The sequence below is a fragment of the Talpa europaea genome (genome assembly GCF_964194135.1).
Source record: "Talpa europaea genome assembly, chromosome: 15".
Lineage (NCBI taxonomy): Eukaryota > Metazoa > Chordata > Mammalia > Eulipotyphla > Talpidae > Talpa > Talpa europaea.
In genome coordinates, this window is record NC_140083.1 from 85,365,389 (window position 1) to 85,382,138 (window position 16,750).

At 68.1% G+C, this 16,750-nt stretch overlaps 1 protein-coding gene across 1 annotated transcript in view; it reads right to left on the bottom strand.

Annotated features, from left to right (window-relative positions):
• Positions 1-882: 882 nt before the first annotated feature.
• The window catches only part of PPM1H (protein phosphatase, Mg2+/Mn2+ dependent 1H), a gene marked incomplete at both ends in the record, with an annotated part of 70,871 nt that continues 55,003 nt past the window's right edge, over positions 883-16,750 (bottom strand). Inside the window, 4 exons of the mRNA XM_084256190.1 lie at positions 883-1,030; positions 6,696-6,847; positions 13,383-13,490; positions 14,254-14,317. Of these exons, the coding sequence (XP_084112316.1) occupies positions 883-1,030; positions 6,696-6,847; positions 13,383-13,490; positions 14,254-14,317 (472 nt within the window). The remainder of the gene's footprint in view (positions 1,031-6,695; positions 6,848-13,382; positions 13,491-14,253; positions 14,318-16,750) is intronic.

Here is a 16,750-nt window from a genome sequence, read left to right on the forward strand (position 1 = left end):
GGAGCGCGGGGTGGGCCTGGGCGTGCCGTGCGCTGCCGCGTGGCCAAGACCTGAGCCCAGCCCGTCCGGGTCTCCGCCTGCCCCGGGCCTGCCTGCAGCGGACGCTGAGCCGGGCCGGGCGGGCGCGGGAGCTGCTCCACGCTGGGGCCCCCCGCGCCGAGTACTGCAGAAAACCCCTCTTTTTTGGCTTTGCCCTATTAGTGAATACCTGGTCTGGGGTGTTCCCCCTCCCCCCCCAGAACGCTAGGCGGGCACCTCCGTCTGCGCCGGGTGGGAGGGGCGGCCCGAGGGGCTGCGCCCGCTGGGCGGCCCCCGCAGGGGGGCGTGGTGCCCGGTGTTCCCACGACGACGACGGGCCTCTCCCGAGAGAGCGGCCGCGCCCCGGGGTAGCGCGCGGGCCGGCGGGGGCGCAGAGCCACACTCTGGTCCCGAGAGGCCTGAGCGCCCCGAAGGCGCGGCCACTGCCCCTCACAAAAGGGCGGGTTCCGCCTGCTCCCGGATCGTGCCAGGACGGAGGAGCGCGGGGGCTCCGGGGTTTCCCTGAGGCTGCCGCGCCCGGCTCCAGCCCTGCGGCCCCGCCGTGCGCCCAGAGAAGGGCCGGTGTCCGGGTGTCGGGGGGCGGCTCTCCAGGGGCTCCCCCGCCCCGCTGCGGGGTGCGTCGGTCCTGAGGGGCGGCCACGCCCGGCGCCTCGGGCCGTGCCCTTGTTCTTCCCGGCGGGGAGGGCGGTTCCGTCCGCGCAGCGGGCTCGGGAGGGGCCGCCTGGGGCGGGCGCTGGCTCCAGAAATGAGGTCCGGTCCTCGCGGGGCCTGCGGTGCGCCGCGGGGGGAGCCGGGGGGGCTCGGAAGGGAGACCCCGCGGGCCCCCGCCCGGACACGAGCGCCTCACGACGGCGCGTTCCCGGGGGCCAGGGGGATGACGTAGACGGAGATGTCGTCGCCCGAGCCCAGCCGGTCGTGCGCGATGCGCCAGCCGCGGTCCTTGAGCACGCCCCGCGCGCGCATCACCAGGTCCTGCGCCGCCAGCGTGTACCTGCGCGGGGGGGCGTCAGGCGCGCGGGGGCCCCCCCGCCCCCCAGCCCGGGCCCCCCGCCCCCCAGCCCGGGCCCCCCGCCCCCCAGCCCGGGCCCCCCGCCCCCAGCCCGGGCCCCCCGCCCGCCCCCGGGACGAGCCTGAAGCGCTGCGGGCAAATCTGCTCTGAAAAAGGGAACTGGGGCGCGGGGGGTGGGGGGGTGGGGGGGGTTGAGCCCCGCCCTGCGGAGCTGCCCGCCGCCTCCCCAGCCCGAGCTCGTCCCGGCCGGGAGCCGCCCACGGGGCGCGGCGGACTCGCCTGGTGCCGCTGCCCTCAGCGGTGGGGTCAGGGGATCCCCTGTCCTGCTCCCCGCTCTCCCTGGGGTCCTCTCACCCCCCGCATCCCTGCACCCCAGCTCTTGTGTGCACGAATAAATCTTTAACAATAAAAGGTGACCTGGCGTAACGCTGACGCTGCACGATCACAGGGCGAGGAGGATGTGAGGGTTTCGGGAAACACACGCCTCGGCCGCGTGGGGGGGTGCCCCCCCCCAGCAGGCCGGGAGGGCCGCGTCCCCCCGGAGCACCCGCCGGCTTCCCCCGGGGCGCAAGGGGGGAGCAGACGTCAGCGCCCCCACGCCCACGCTCCCCTGTGCCCCAGCGCGTCTCCCGCATCCCCGGCGGCGCTGCCCCCCCAGGGTGTTGGGGCGCAGGTCCCGAGGGCTGCGCGGCCCGTGGAGCCTCATCTCTCGGGCCGCGGAGAGGAGCCCCCCACCCCCCTGCGCCTCCAGCCTCCACCACGCTCCACGCGGCCCCCCACCCCACGACGGCCCGGGGCGCAGCCGAGCGCCGCGCAGCGCCGGGCTGTGCGCCCCGACTCCGGGTCGGGCCTCCGGGGGCTCATGCGGGCCCCGGCGTGAAGGCGAAGCCAGAGGCGGCGGGCGGTGGGGCGGGGGCGCCCGGGCCGGCCGCGCGGGGAGCTGTCCGCGCCTCGGGGTGAGCGGCGGCGGGGGGGGGGGGGGGGGGGGGTGCGGGGCGCAGCGCCCGCGGGGCGGCCCCTGGGCGGGGCGGGGCGGCGCTCCGGGGACTCTGGCTTCTCCGCAGGCGCCTCCCCGGTGTCCCCCACGGGAGCTGCCCGGCCGGGCCCTGCGGCCTGGGTGCGGGGGCGCACGCGGGGCGCACACAGCTTGGGGGTGCAGGGAGCAAGTTAGGGCGGCGCTAGGCGCAGCGGAGGGGGGCGGAGGGCTGGGCCCCGCAGGGCGGGGGTCGGGGGTGCCGGCGCTGCGGGGAGCTGGGTGTGGCGCGGCCGTGTGAGCTCGCCCCTCGCGGGGGCTCCCTGGGCACAGTCTGGCTCCGGGGGCGCAGCTCCCTCCCCGGCCCGAGCTCCGGCTGGCTGGCCGTGGGTGGGGGTACGGGCGAGTCTCCAGCTGCGGAGGGTGGGGATGGGGGGGGGGAAGAGGGCGTGGGGGGAGGTGGGGCGGGGCCGGGGGTTGGGTGGGGGGCTGGGGGGCCAGGACCGGCCGTACCCGAGGGCAGGAGGCTGCGGCCAGGACAGGCGGGTCCCTGCGCAGGGAGAGTCGGGGCCGGAGACGGGCCCCGCGGGGCCTCTGCCCGCTCGGGTTCCGCGGTGACCCCAAGCGGCCGCCGCTCAGGGACCCCCACGTCCCCGCCGCGGGGAGCCCCGCCTGGGGGCCCCGGACCCCAGAAACGACACCACCGCCACTGCCCACGGATGCGGGGGTGCCTTCGCCCCCCCCTCCTCCCCGCCAGCCGAGCCGGGCAGCGCGCAGCCCCCCAGGACTCGGCTCTCCCCAGAAGACGCGGCCAGGCGGACTCAGGCGGCCACGGCTAGTGTCGGGGGATGCGGGGGCGGCGCAGCCGGGTCCCCAAACACTTGCGCATGAAGGGGGCCCCCGCGGGACAGCGATGCCGGGTGGAGCCGCGCCCCGGGGCACCCCTGAGGGGCCGTGAGGCCGAGGAAGGAGCCCCGGGGCTGACCCAGCGGCCTCTAGGCTCCCAGCGCTGGGTGCCGCGCCGGGGCGTGCGGGAACAGACAGAAGGGGGAACCCCACACCCTACACCCCACACCCCCACAGGCAGCGCTGGCCTCCAGCCCTCCTGTCCCCCGTGGCGGCCTCGCCCTCAGGGTGGGTGTCCGGCCTCCCCCAGCGCCACGGCGGGCTGGGTCTGGGGCCCTGAGAGGCGGCCTGGCTGCGCCCGGGGAGCGACCTGCTCTCCCTGCAGAACAGGAGGCGGCTCCCCAGGGTCCCCACGCGGCCTCCATCCAGGCAGCCCCACACCACAGTCACCTCCCCTCTCACCTCAGGGCCCTCCGGCCTCCCCGAGCAGCCCTGCGCCTGCCGCAGGGTCTCGGCCGCCCGGACACTCTCCCGGCGCTGACCGCGGGTGACAGAACCCGCGGCCCGGTTTGTGGGGCTGCCGGGACAAGAGCAGATCAGCTCGCGGGCGGGAGGGCGCTGCCGGGACAAGAGCAGATCAGCTCGCGGGCGGGAGGGCGCCGCCAGGCAGCCCCGCCGGGACTTGGGGACCGAGTCCCGTGCCTGGGGGCCCCGTGGAGACCGCGGAGCCTCCTGCCAAGTGACACGCAAATACGCGGAACTGCCACACGCGAGGCCGCGGCCGCCGGCTCCCCAAACACGCGTCTCAGACGGTGTCTCTGCCCTCCCGGCAGGACGAGCCGGGCCGGGCCGCCGGGTGGGACAGGAGGGTCCCGTCGCGGAGCGGGTGACGCGCGCCGCTTCGGCCCCGCATCCGGCGACCGGGTGTCCTGGAGCCGAGGACCCCGCCGCTCGCCTCCTGCGCCCGTCTCGGCAGGACGCCCGCCCGCTGTGCTGGCTCGTGGGGCCCCGCGGCCCGGCTCAGGCTCCGCCTCCGGATCCACGCGGGACACCCGGGGACGGGGCCTCTCCCGGAGGACTGTCCTGCCGCTTCCTCTGCCTCCGCAAAGCCCGCAGCCCACGAAGGCGGGGCCGGCTGCGCTTTCCAGAGTCCCTCCCAGCGGACAGCCCTGGGCGCGGAAAGCCCCGCTGCCAGGCCCTGCGCACTCCCTGCGGCTCGGAACGGGCCATCCCGCAAAGAAGGAAACTTCCCCCCCTAAGTTCTGCTTGTCTGAGATTCCACACACCGACCAGAATCTTCCTCCTCTGGATCCGGTGCTCCACCTTCACCAAGAACGCAGCCCCGCCGCGGGACGCCCTCACCCGCCTCACCGGCCTCGTGCGCGGGCTTTGGTCCAAGGCTTTGGCCTGACCTCTCCCCGGGAAGACAAACTTTCTCTTTCCCATGCAGAGCCCGGGAGGCCCTGGAGCTCCGAGGCAGCAGCTCTCCGGGACCCAGGGAGGACACCCCCAGGTCGCTCCCTGGAGGGCAGGCCTGTTGCCATGGAGACAGACTGGCTAAGCCAGGCCCCACGGGTCCCTCCCTCGGGCAGGGCCGCCAGCCGGCTCTGCAAGACGTGGCCCGAGGCATCACAGTGAAGACTGGCGAGGAGACGTAAACACAGAGCAGGGCTAAAAGCTCAACAGGAGGCAAATACATCCACATTCAAGTGACAGAATAACCCCATCAGTGCCTGTGCGTGTCCGCAACATCCGAACAAGCCTAGGCAGAGCGAGAGGTCTTGCTTCACGTTTTTCCAGAAGGAATCCTCTTGGTGTAAAATACACAAAACACGCAAGATGGCAACAAACACAGCGATAGCCACGGGCACGCGCAGGGCCAGGCGCCATGGCTGTCCCCAGAGAGAAGCCACAATCACGAGGCAGCTGAGCGCTCAGAGCAGCACCCGGGCGCTCGGCCGCCAGTGCGCGGAGCCAGCCTGGCTCGGGACGGCACCCTCCCCGGGGAGCGGAGGCTGGAGGAGCCCCGGAGCGGACACCGCGGGGCGATGCCACCCCCGAAGCCCGTCCTGGAAACTGGGCAGCGGCTGTGAGCCGCACCTGTGACTGGGGATGTTTCCGACGGAGGGTGGGTTTATGCTCCACCGAGGACCGGATGTGGGGCTCCGTGCTAGCAGGACCCCGTGTTACAGACGAGGAATCTCTGGCACTGGGAGGTCAGCAACTTCCCAAGGTCACAAGCCAGAGGCCACAGCACTGGGATTAGAACTCAGTTCTGACCAGATTCCCCGTCAGACTACGCGGCCTCCGGGCTTTACAGCCCACGGTGCACAGCAGGTGGCAGCGTGAGGAGGACGGGACAGGCGCCTCGACCAGGCGTCTGTCACCAGCTGAAGGGCCCAGGGTGCGGCCAGTCCTGTGGGAAGCTCTCCGGGGGCCTTGGCCTTCTCCCCAGGTTCATTCCCTTGCTCTTGGTTGTAACTAATAGCTCTATCCCTAAATAGTGTATTATTAGCTTTTTACCTTAAATAAACAGAACCGTGTATTCCTCTGTGACTCGCTTGTTCAGTTTATCGCTGTTTTGAGAGCTGCCCCGCTAGCGAGCCCAGCTTCGGTCCATTCCCTTTCTCTGGTCTTTGCTTACTCGTGCTAGGATCGCAGGGCTCCCAGATTTTTATTTATTTTTTAAAAAGATTTACTTATTTATGCACACAAGAGCTGGGGTGCAGGCCAGAGGTGTCGGGGGGTGAGAGGACTCACCAGAGACACAGTGGGCAGCAGAACAGGCAGATGGTCCAAAAACACTGCTGAGGGGAGCAGAGGCCGCGGACAGCTTCACGGTGCGGCGCTTAACCCCTTGCGCCACCAGGGAGGCCCTCCCAGTTTTTTAATAAAAGCAATTCTGTGGGTCTCTTTTACACACCTCAGATCTGACTAGCGTCAGAATCACCTGGAAGATTTGTCTAAACAAGCTCCTGGGTCCTCCCCCTGGGGCTGTCGTGGCCGATCCAGGGTGGAGCCTGAGAATTCTCTGGGCCGTGGTCGGGACTCACAGGTCAGCTCTCCAGCTCACAGTGTTCCCTGCACCACTGCTGACGGGAGCGGTCCCCTCAATTCTAATCCCCAGTTTGAAAATTCTCACCTCCCAAACGTCCAGTTCCTTATTTTAAAAAACTGCAGTCATTACAATGGCCTCTCGTCTTTGTTCGTGTTTCCAGCGCTTTTAAAACATCTCTGCAATGTGCTGTCGTACCTATGTATGTCTTGCTGACAGGGAGATCCAAGAACAAAGTATTTAAACACCCAGCTCTGCTGGCTGTCTGTCTGTCTGTCTGTCCGCTGCGTGTGCTCATGGTGACTCGCTGTCCTGTGTCTAAGTGAGAGCTGCTTTCCGCAGAGGGGAGTTCTGTTTGTCCTGAGTCACCGAGGTCTGGCAGGATGCTCTAAGAGACACTCAATTTAATCTTTTTCTCTCTCTGCAATGTGTCTCGAAAGTAACCATTTCCCAATAAATGAAAGCGTGAGGGGAGCATGTGCTGTCGCTCTCAGGAGGCTCACAAACCGGCTGAGGATATGGAGCAGCGCCACGACAGACGCAGCTGAGCTAGTTCACCCAGCAAACCCTTCACCCCCGAGCCGGGAGTCAACTTAAGGGCGTCTGACGGCGCAAGCACCTGGGTCAGAACCGTGGTCCCCTCCGCACCTCGGGCGCTGACCCGCCCCTACCAGCTCGACGGAGCCCGGGATGTGGACAGCGCGTGACCGCTAACGGGGTCACCACATCCCAAGGCGTGCCGGCGAGCAGCCCCGGCCTCGACGCGCACCAACCTGTGAGGGTCGTCGGGGTCGCAGTTGGGCAGGAACTGGGCGATCGCTTCCGCCACCTCCTCGTTGGACAGGACGTCCCAGAGCCCGTCGGTGGCCAGGATCAGCACGTCGTCCGCTCCGTGCTCGTATTTGGCGAGGTCATAAATTCTCACCTGGAAAGAACACACGACCCCGTGCTTAGGAAGGTGGGGGCACATGACCCCCCAACAAGTCTCCTCTGGTCCCCGCTCTTCCCCTGCCTGGCCGCGAGGCCCTCGGAGCCCAGTGGGGTGCTCAGGGGCGCAGTGAACCCCGGGGCCGGCGGGGCCGCCTGTGCAGCAAGGCAGGTGCAGACGGGGCAGCTGGAGGCCCGGCGCACACCCTGGCTGCGCTCAGGAGGCGGCCCTGGGAGCCGACGAGGAGGAATTACATGAAAACTTGAAGCCTGAGATGGAGCTGGGAGGGCGAGTGGCAGTGGACACCGAGCTAGAGAGGGGAGAAGCCGGAGGCGCCCTCTGCACATCCAGACCTTCCGCACGGACGCTCGGTGAGGGCCCGCGCCGTGCCGGGCGCCGGCAGCCGGACAGCCCCAGATCCCTGCCGAGGAACAGCCCGTGGGCCGGGAGCCGCAGCTGCCGACCTGCCGGGTGACGCACCTTCCCTGTGCACGCGCTCGGCTGCCTCTGGCTTCCCCGCTCTGAGGAGCGAGGGCTGGATCCACCCTCCTGAGGTCGGCCTGGTGCTGTCCGGGGCCCGGGAGCCGCAGTCCAGCCCAGATCCCACAGGACACGCTGAGCCACGCCCGAGGCCTCTCCCCTCTCCAGCACCTGGAGCCACGCGGACACCTCGACACCCCCAGACACCGAAGACAGCAGAGCACCTGCCGGGGAATGAGCGTCCGAGCTCCTTGGCCTCCAGCCCCTGCCGCCAGCCCCCGCGGCCTCAGCCTGCAGCGCCCAAGGCGGTGGGCGTGCGTGTGGCGTGAGCACACCTGGGCCCGGGGGCGGGCGGCGGGAGGCACGGCCTCTCCTGGGCACTCCTCACGCCTGTGAGACGCCACCGAGGCTCCCAAATCCTCTTGGAGGCTGTGACCTGGCCGGCCCGGAGCGTCACGCGGCCCACGAGGGGGAGTGAAAACCCAGCCTTGCTGGGCTGACTCTGCGCTCATCCCGCCCCGAGAGCCGGCGGCGGGCGGGGAGTTCCGCGGCTCCTCACTGCCCGGCACTGCACCCCCCCTCCGCTGCACCCCCCCTCCCCGTCCTGACCTGAGGGCTCCGCGGCCCAGGCCCTCAGCCCAGCCCTGCAGCTCACGGGACTCCCCTCCCTTCTGGAAGCCCGAGTGAGGCTGTAGGCGGGAGGGGTGGGGGGAGCTGCCACCCCGCCCGACCCCTTCCCGTCCCCCCATTTCTAAGCGCCCGCGGCCACTCAGACCCGCCCCAGTGGACGCCACACTCACGTCTCTGCGAGGCCTGCCCAGGCCGGGACGCTCGGCCTCCTGCCGGCCTGTGCACACGGCCTCCACCCCGGCAGGCGCAGCAGGCGCCCGTCCGCCCCCGGGGCTTCGGGGACATGCGCTCAGGGACAAGCAGCCGCAGTGTGCACGCTGCCGGCTGCCCCCAGAGGCCGACGCGGCCAGCAGCCGCCTCGGCAGGCCCTCGGGTCACCCTGGAGGGGTCTGCACGCCAGGACAGGACGCGCTGGCACGCGGGGAAGGGCGTGGCTGTGCCCTCCGGGGTCAGAGGGGGCAGCGGGGCCTTAGTTCACCACAGACCGAAGGCCCCGGGGGCCGGGATCCGCCCTCAGCCCCGGGCGCCTGCCATTCGGTTTACTCTGCAGAAGCAACGGGTCCTGCCCGACTTGCTTCCTGGGCCCGGCGGGCCCCTCTGGACAGGCCTTCCCGGGCGTGAGCGCGCGGGGCCAGCCGGGTCCGCTGGGTCGGCTGAGGTGCAGAGTCTCAGTCCCGGCGGCGTCTGCGCCCTAACCGCGCCCTCGCGAGGCTCAGCCCTCGGCCATGCACGGCTCCCCGGCCAGGGATCCCCCGCAGGCCGTGAGGAGGACGGCAGGGTCACTCGCGGGCTGCCGCTGGCAGGGCCGCGGTGCATGTTGGTGGTACTTGGGCCCCAAAGGGCAGAGAACAGCAGAGGCGGCGAGCACGTGGCGCTCGGGTCAGGCGGGAGACGCGGCGGCCAACGGGAGACTCGTCCGCCGTCCAGGCCCCTGTCAGGGGCATCTAGGTGCGACCCGCATCCCGCGTGACTGCGGGGCCCCCTGGAGCCGGCGGCCAGACTCCCAGGGCGGCCGCTGCCCCCTCGCCGCGGAGGTTTGGGTCGTTCAGCGGGAGCCGCCGGCCCAGAGCGGCCCGGGGGCCGCACAGAAGCAGGCCCGGCGCTCCTGTCCCGCCGCCGGTGACCCTGCCCGACCCCGCCGCCCGCGTCTCGCGCACCCGTGGACGCGGCCGTCCACTCCCCAAGTGGCCGTCATTAGCTGATAAGGAGCCGGTGGCGGCCCCATCCCCGGAACCTCTCAGGGTCTCTCCTGCCAGCCTCGTCCCGCCCTCCCGCCACCCTCCGAGGGACTCGGCCAACCCCGCGCTCACAACTGGACTCGCGCGCTGACCCGAGGCGCAGGGCGGTGCCGAGGACACGCTTCCAGAAAGGCCGGGCTGGGCGCGGCCGCGAGCGCCTCCCACGGGCCAGGGGCTTCGGGGAGTCCAGGCCTCCGCCCTGGAGCTGCCCCGGGTCAGACCACAGGCCCCTCCCGGAAGCCTCCTGCTCCCCGCCGGGCCCAGCCTCAGGCCCAGGAAGCCTCCGCGGCGCCCAGGACCGAGGCCTCCGGCGAGCCTCCGTGGATGGGAGACGAGACGTGTGCCAGACACGCCTGTCTGCAAGGAGGGGGCGCGCTCAGGGCTCCCCGCGGCTCCACCCCACACCCCGCCTGCCGGGAGCGGGGACGCCAGGCAGGAGCAGCCACGCGTTACGCGCCTGTGTGGGGGGAGCCGCGGACCACGCCTGGCTTGGCGGCTCCACACGGTCGCGGCCATGGAGCTGGGCGTCCCCTGGGCGGCGTGAGGGGCGCGGCGTGACTGGCCACAGCCTCAGTGTCTCCCTTGAGGTGACCGTTAGGACGAGGGGCCTGGGGCTGCGCGGGGCCTCCCGCCCGACAGGTCCTCCCAGGGCGGTCACACCCGAGGCCCCACGCGGGGCGCCTGCCGCGCGGCACCGGACGCCTGCTGTCCCGGAGGCGGTGGCCGTCCACGCCCCCACCCGGAGCCGGCTGCCGGGCCGCGCGCAGCAGTGCACGCGCAGACACGCCACGGGAGGTTCTTTCGGCGTCTGCAGACGAGATAAACTGACCCTGGCGAGTGAAACCGCCGACAGCCTTCGAGAAAGGCTTTAGAGCAAGTGCGGTATCAGGGCCCAGGCCGAGAGCGCACCCCGCGCCTGCCGCTCGCCGCCCTCCCGCCAGCGGCTCCCTCCGGAGCTCCCACGGCTTGTTCACCAGAGTCGCGGGGGCACTGGCCGCACGGGCTTCGTCCACCCGCGAGGGCCCCGAGAGTCTGCCGTCACTCAGCTGCCTTGCTGTGGAGAAGAAGAAATCCCGTTCGGCGCCAGGCCCGGGGTGCAGTGTAGACGCTCTGAGTCGTGTCCGTCTGCTCAGGAAGCAGGTGCAGCGAGGCCTGGCGGGACCACGTCCCCCCGGAGCCTGCGGTCACGGGGGGGCTCCGTCTGCGCCCCACAGCAGGGCTAGCATGTCCCCGTGAGTCTCCAGAACGCCCTGGTCGCCTGACTCGCGGGTAAGGACATGGCGGCTTCGCTCCTTTGTCTTCGGAAGCCGCCCGCTCCGGCCACCGGGAGAGGAAACAAGCGCCGTGCGCGTCTACCTTGTGGGGCTTTTCACAGCGACATGTTTTCAGGGGTCCCGGGCAGCCGGGTGCGGGGGCTGGAGTTCAGGAACTGAGTCTGGGGTCTTCATTTTTTGCCTCCGGGGAGTCTGGTTCCAATGCCAGGAGAAACGGTCTCCAGAGAAAGCAAACCGCGGGGGAGCCGCGCAGTCTGAGGTCAGAGGCCAGACAGGACTGCGGAGGCCACAGCAGAGGCGGCGGGAAGACCTGCGGCCGGTGGCGCAGCTGGCAGGGGCTCGATTTCCACCCTGGCCCCAGACAGAAGACGACCTCGTTCCTGGAAGAGCCCAGGGGCTGCAGGCAACAGCACGGCCTTGGGGCGGGGCCTGGCGAGGCCCGTTCAGCGGAGCCCGGGCTGGAGGACGGGCCTGCTGGGCGCAGAGGGGCCAGGCTGAGCCCCGCGAGGCGGCAGAGAGGCGCAGCTGGACGGGACGGCCCGGACGCGCGCGCGTGTGTCCCCGCAGGAGACGCTGGAGTCCCGAGCGGGTGGGCCGGCTGCGCCCCTGCACGGCGGAGGCAGCGTCTTCGGCTGTTACAGAGCCAAGGCCGAGGCCCGGGGGGCCTCTGCCGGGGCCGCGTTCTTGGCCAGAAACTCGGCCCGAGCCCCGGGAGACGGGGGGCGCCTGGCGAGCTGGCGGCCGCTCCTCGGGCCTGGCAAACGCGGGGTTTTTCCAGCGCCTGGTGTGCAGCGAAACCAAACCTGGGTTTGGCCAGAAACCCTTCCCTAATCTTCCGGCCCCTGTGCACTGTCCGTGTAAATCGGATCCACATGTGTCTGATTTATTTTTATTGAACTCATCAAAGTGAATTAGGAGCAACAGTGGCGCACGGAGCCGATGCTGGTTTCCAAGAAGATCCTGGAGCCCGTTTTCTCAGAACTGAACCATCGCTCTCCCCCAAGCGTCAAAACCGCCAGGCTGAGCTGGGCCTGACGTGCAGAGCCCGTGGGAAGCGACCCCTGCCTGGCGCGCTCAGAGGGGAGCAGGGCACGTGCCCAGCGAGGCTCCGTCCGACGCGCTGGGCCGGCTGGCGGGGAGCAGGGCCAGGACAGGGAGGGCGCCGCTGTGCACGTCCTTAGGTGCTTGAAAAAGCACCCCGACTTCTGGGCGCCCGAAAGTGCCCGCGGCCTCTTGTCAGCGCACAGCTCCAGCGCTGCCACCGTGAAACGCATTTCTTCCTCCGCTGCCGTCCCCCAGGGGGGCAACCCGTCCCCGCTCCTCTCCGCCCCCACCCCCTTCCCGGCCCCGGCTGAGTTCTCTCCACCGGGAAGCGTTTAATGTACAACAGTTTCACTCCCCTGCAGAAGAAGGGCCTCGGGATCCACCCTGGATGGCATTAGGCTGAGCGAGAGGTGGACAATCTCGTTTCGCGCGATTCCGCCTGGCCGAGGTTGCACACGCCGCAGCCAGCACGGCCTCTCCCAGATCTCGGGCCCAGGCCGCCAGAGCCCTCGACGCCGAATTCACGGGCCCTTGGGCGCTCTCCAGAGAGTTACCTGGAGCGGAGTCCGTGTCTTCCACAGGCCTGACTGAGACTCGGGCGCAGACGCCGCGCTGCTGCTGGACAGCCGTACCCCGTGGGGCCTCGTTCCCTTGCCCGGGTCTCACTTCCCAATTTGTCCGACGAGCATAACCACCACCTTACCCACAGCGACTGCGAGGGCCGTCGGGGCCGTGTGTGAGGAAACCGCGCTGTCTGGTCCAGGCGAAGCAGCCACCAAGCGTTGTTACTCTTAGAAAAGCTCCACACTTGACTCAGTTCTGCTGGTTTCCTGGGAAAGTGCCTCCGGGCCCCCCCTGGGGCGCAGGGTTACGTCCCAGCACTATGAAGCTGTCGGCAGCCTCTGCAGCACGAGTTCCATCCCCGGCCAGGGAGCTCCCCACAGGGTGCAGCAGACCTCTCCTGTCTCCCCGCTGCCCCCCTCCACAGTGTGTTTCGTCAGTCTGGCTGTTCTGCTCCCCACTCTGTCTCTGGGGGATCCTCTCACCCCCCCATATTTGGCCTGCACCCCAGTTCTTGTATGCAGAAATAAATAAATCTTTAAAAAAGAAAATCTGCCTCTAAACTACTATTAGTTAAACTTTTCTGTGACGTAGGAGCAAAATCTTTTCCACCTGGTCTGTCATGAAATCACAGCGGGTTTCTCTTTCTAGCCGGCAGACACTGCTGCCTGTTTTACAAGGAATCTGATTTTTTTAACCCAATAAGGCGTTCACATGTTCTCAGTTCACTTCTCCCAACAGCAACGGAGCGAGACCCGCCGTCTGGGTCCCTAAGTCTAACGAGGGGGCAAGTCGACACAGGACAGCAGCCCAGAGCAGGACGTGACCACGCCAGGGACTCCCCGGCAGGGGCCAGGAGGGGGTGGCGTGTGGTGGGGGAGGACCCAGGACGTCTCCATGGCTGAAGCGTTTGAATTAAACCCTAGCAGGGAAGAAGCTGGAAGGTCACAGCTGGGGGGGGAGGGCATCGTGTGGGGTCACCCAGGCACATTCGGGAGGCGGACAGTCCCGGGAGGACAGCAGGTGCCTGTGATACGCAGGGGCGCGGCCCGCTGGAAGGCCAGGCCCAGCAGCACCGGCCTTAGGGGCCCCGCGGAGGCTCCGGCGTGATCCACTGAGGCCGGGGTGCAGGGGGAGGGTCAGCGCGGCTGCTGGGGTGCACCTGCCGGCCAGGGATGTGGGCAGGGGCAGGGCAGGGCCTGGGGCAGAAGCTACACAGCGGACACACGCGTGGCGCCAGCTGGCTGCTGCCTGGAGGTGGGATGGAGGTCAGGGAGGAACAATCTAGAACAAGCCCCTCGGTACCTCCGGCGCCGAGGACAGGAACGGCTTGATGCAGATGTTGGAGTCGTGCACCTTGAGGTCGTGGTCCCCAAGCCCCCTGGTCACGCCGATGGTCGCCATCACCCGGGCCTAGGGCGGAGCAGAGCCGTTAGTCGCACAGAGGCAGCCCCGCCGCAGCTGCCGCCACAGGCCAGGGGAGGAGACGCCCCTGGGCCCGCCCGTGCCTGCCTCTGCCCCGACTGACTGACGGGGGAGCCGGCGCCAGGACCGAGGTCACTGACCGCAGGGGAGGGGTCCCCGCCCACGAGCTTAAGGCGACGGGCGGCCGCCTCTTGTCAGCTGCGTCAGAGGCTGAGGGAGCTGGGTCTGCACGCCCGGTCGGACGCCGACGCCCGCGCTCCTGAGTCAGAGCAATCGACTCCAGCGACATCGTCCGTCTATCCCGTGACACCCCGATCTGTATTCACCTCAACCAGCTCTGACGCTGCCCCCACGACAGGCATAAAACATAAAGTCGGGGGCAGCCCCCGCGCGGCGGCGCTCACCTACCACGCTTAGAGGCTGCAGAGGGAGCCGCGCGGCCCGCAGCCTCCCCTCCTGCACGCGCCTGAGGGCAGGAACAAAATGTCACTTGGCTCCAAGGACACAGACCCCAGGGGCTGAGCCGCCCCCACAGGCTCTCTCTCACCCGCCAGCGCTCTGAGACAACAGTGTCATTACACGAGCGCTCACAGTCAGCCTAACCGATCTCCTGGAGTATCAAAGAGGGAATTTGTTCAAACAGCTACTGAGCACCTACTATGTGCAGGTGCCACGCAGGGGAGGGCGGGGAACGCACAGATGCCGCGGCGACCCAGACGGGCCTGCTCTCGCGGTGGGGGGCAGAGCCTACCTTCTTGCCTTCGCCATATATGAGGGGGAACTTCAAGTCATCGTCCTCAATGGTTTTGTAAGCCCTGCGGGGGAGAAACAACATGTTTTGACAAGGTTTGCTCTCCATGAGTGACCCGCCGCCCGGACGCGGCTGCCGGAGGCATGACTGTCCCGAAACGCCACCCGCCCTCGGCGCTGCCGGTCTCTCTACGGACTCTCTCCTCAGGTGTGTCTGTGCGCACGTATATTTTAGACACCACCAAGGCTTTCTATGCTTGGAGACACGGAAAATAAGCTGGCGTGTTCACAATTAGCAAGACGGGGAGCTGGGAGTCTGTCCTAAGCCGTCGGTGTCTGTCCTAAGCCGTCGGTGTCTGCCCTAAGCCGTCGGTGTCTGCCCTAAGCCGTCGGTGTCTGTGTGCTAAGGACGCACCCGGCAGTGCTGCGGGGCCCTTGTCGTTAATCAGAAACTGTGAGGCGCAGCCGAGCCCCGAGCCGGATGGCGTGTGACACGGCTCGGAGAGCTGGGTCTCACCTCCAGGGGGTGTTTGCACCAGAGCAGCCTCAGGTGGGGCTGGCTGGGAGGGGTACCTAGAGCACGTCTGACCTCAGTGTGACACTCAAGGCTGGCCGAAACCTCTTTGTCTCAGAACAAAGTGAGACGTGGCCGTTCGACACAGAGAGAGAATATCCCGCGTGTGCTTCATGGTTGAGTGCAGACGCGGCTGCCAGGCCCCACGGCCTACACAGCGGGGCGGGCCAGTGCAGCCAGCGCAGCCCGTGTCTCGCGGTTCTGCGAAGGGAGTTAAGAAATCGACCTACGCGGCGCCCAGTTACTAGCCAGGCCTCCCGGGACGGAAGCCTTCCCGGGCCGACTCCTCGTCTGCAGAGCAAAGATAATGGCGCGGGATGTCAAGAGCTCGGCACAGGGCTTGGCGGGAAGCTCTCAGCGAGGGACGGCGACCAGGAACACGGAGTCGACCATGCACATTCGACAACCTGTTCTCCCGGCGAACACAGGGCCAGCACCGCCGATTCGCCGCTTGAAAGGAGTGTTTGGAAGACCAAGGGAAAGATGGGCGGATTCCGCCAGGGCAGGGGCGAGCAGCAAGACGCTTTTCTAAAACAGGGTCTCCTGCGTGCAGGAACAGCTCATCTGCGCAATGCCTGCCCCCGTCCCAGCCCTGGAGAGAGCGGGGCCGCTGGGGAGAAACCTGACATCACATTTATGGAAGCTCTTGACATGCAGAAGAACGAACCCCAACTTCAAAAGAGAACAACCCCCAAACGAAAGCAGGTCAATCCTTATTATCTGGGACAATGTTCTGAGGACATTCCTTGCCGGGGTGCAGACGCAGGGCTGCCGCGAGGGGGAACGGCGTTAGGGAACGGATGTCTGGCACTGCGCCTGCACAGGCCGAGGGTCGAGAAACTCGTGCTCGTGTCAAGGCAGTTACTCGGGGATGGAATTAAAAAAAAAAAGCTATATTACCTCTTTCCCCCAATTAAAACGAAGTACAGCTGCCTGAACTGCGGGGTTTCGGTGTAACAGCAGCGCAGCTGGGCGCTCACACGGGCGCTACACAATGTGGGACACCTTCGCACGAGTCCCTTGCAGGAATCCCCATGACGAACACGCTCAGTCTGATGAGTCTGGGGCTCAATAGTTGTCAACTTTGGATGCATATTCATCATTAATCACCCGGGAGGGTTTCTGTGGTGGTTGTTTAAAGCCCCGATTCACAGAGCGACTGGACAACCGAAACGAAAGGAATCCCATTTTGAAAAGAAGAGAAATTACCATCACGGTCAGACACGATTTCTCTGCCTGTGACTACAGAGAGCGGAATTCCTACACGCAGAAATGAAAAAAAAGAAACTAGGAAGGGGTGGAGTGGCGGGAGAAGCTGTTGTGTTTGGCTTTAGTTTTCTCTTAAAATGAAATCCTGGGGCCGGGTCGTAGCCCACAACGATGACCGCCGGCCGCCTGCCTGGCGCGGGGCCGGGCACCACGGGCTCCGGGAAGCGTCCTGGGCCGCGTCGAGCGCGGGCATCGCCTCTCCCGGGCATCGCCTCTCCCGGGCATCGCCTCTCCCGGGCATCGCCTCTCCCGGGCATCGCCTCTCCCGGGCGCTGGCGCGGAGCCCGCCGGACGCGGCCTGGTGCGTCTGAAACGCGTCTGGGGAAGCAGGATGGTCCCGGCCGAGATTTTTCATTCCGCTTTGGGTGCGATGAAGTGAGGGTCCCCCTGACGGCCCTCCCCGGGGTCCTCGAGAGGATCCCGTTTCCCGCTTCACCCTCGGAGAGCGGGTGTGCCCCACGTAGGCCACGTGGAAGCGGAGTCGGGACTGGGCGAGCCCGGCTGGCTGCACAGCCTCCGGCCCACCTGGCCCACCCCGCGCTTCCGCGTGACCCTGACCTCAAAAACCCCGTTTAATGTGTTCGAAAGTCCCCGACTGCTCCTCTGTGGGGGAGGGGGGGTCGCCCGGCTGCAGGGGGATGGGGGGGCCTGAGAC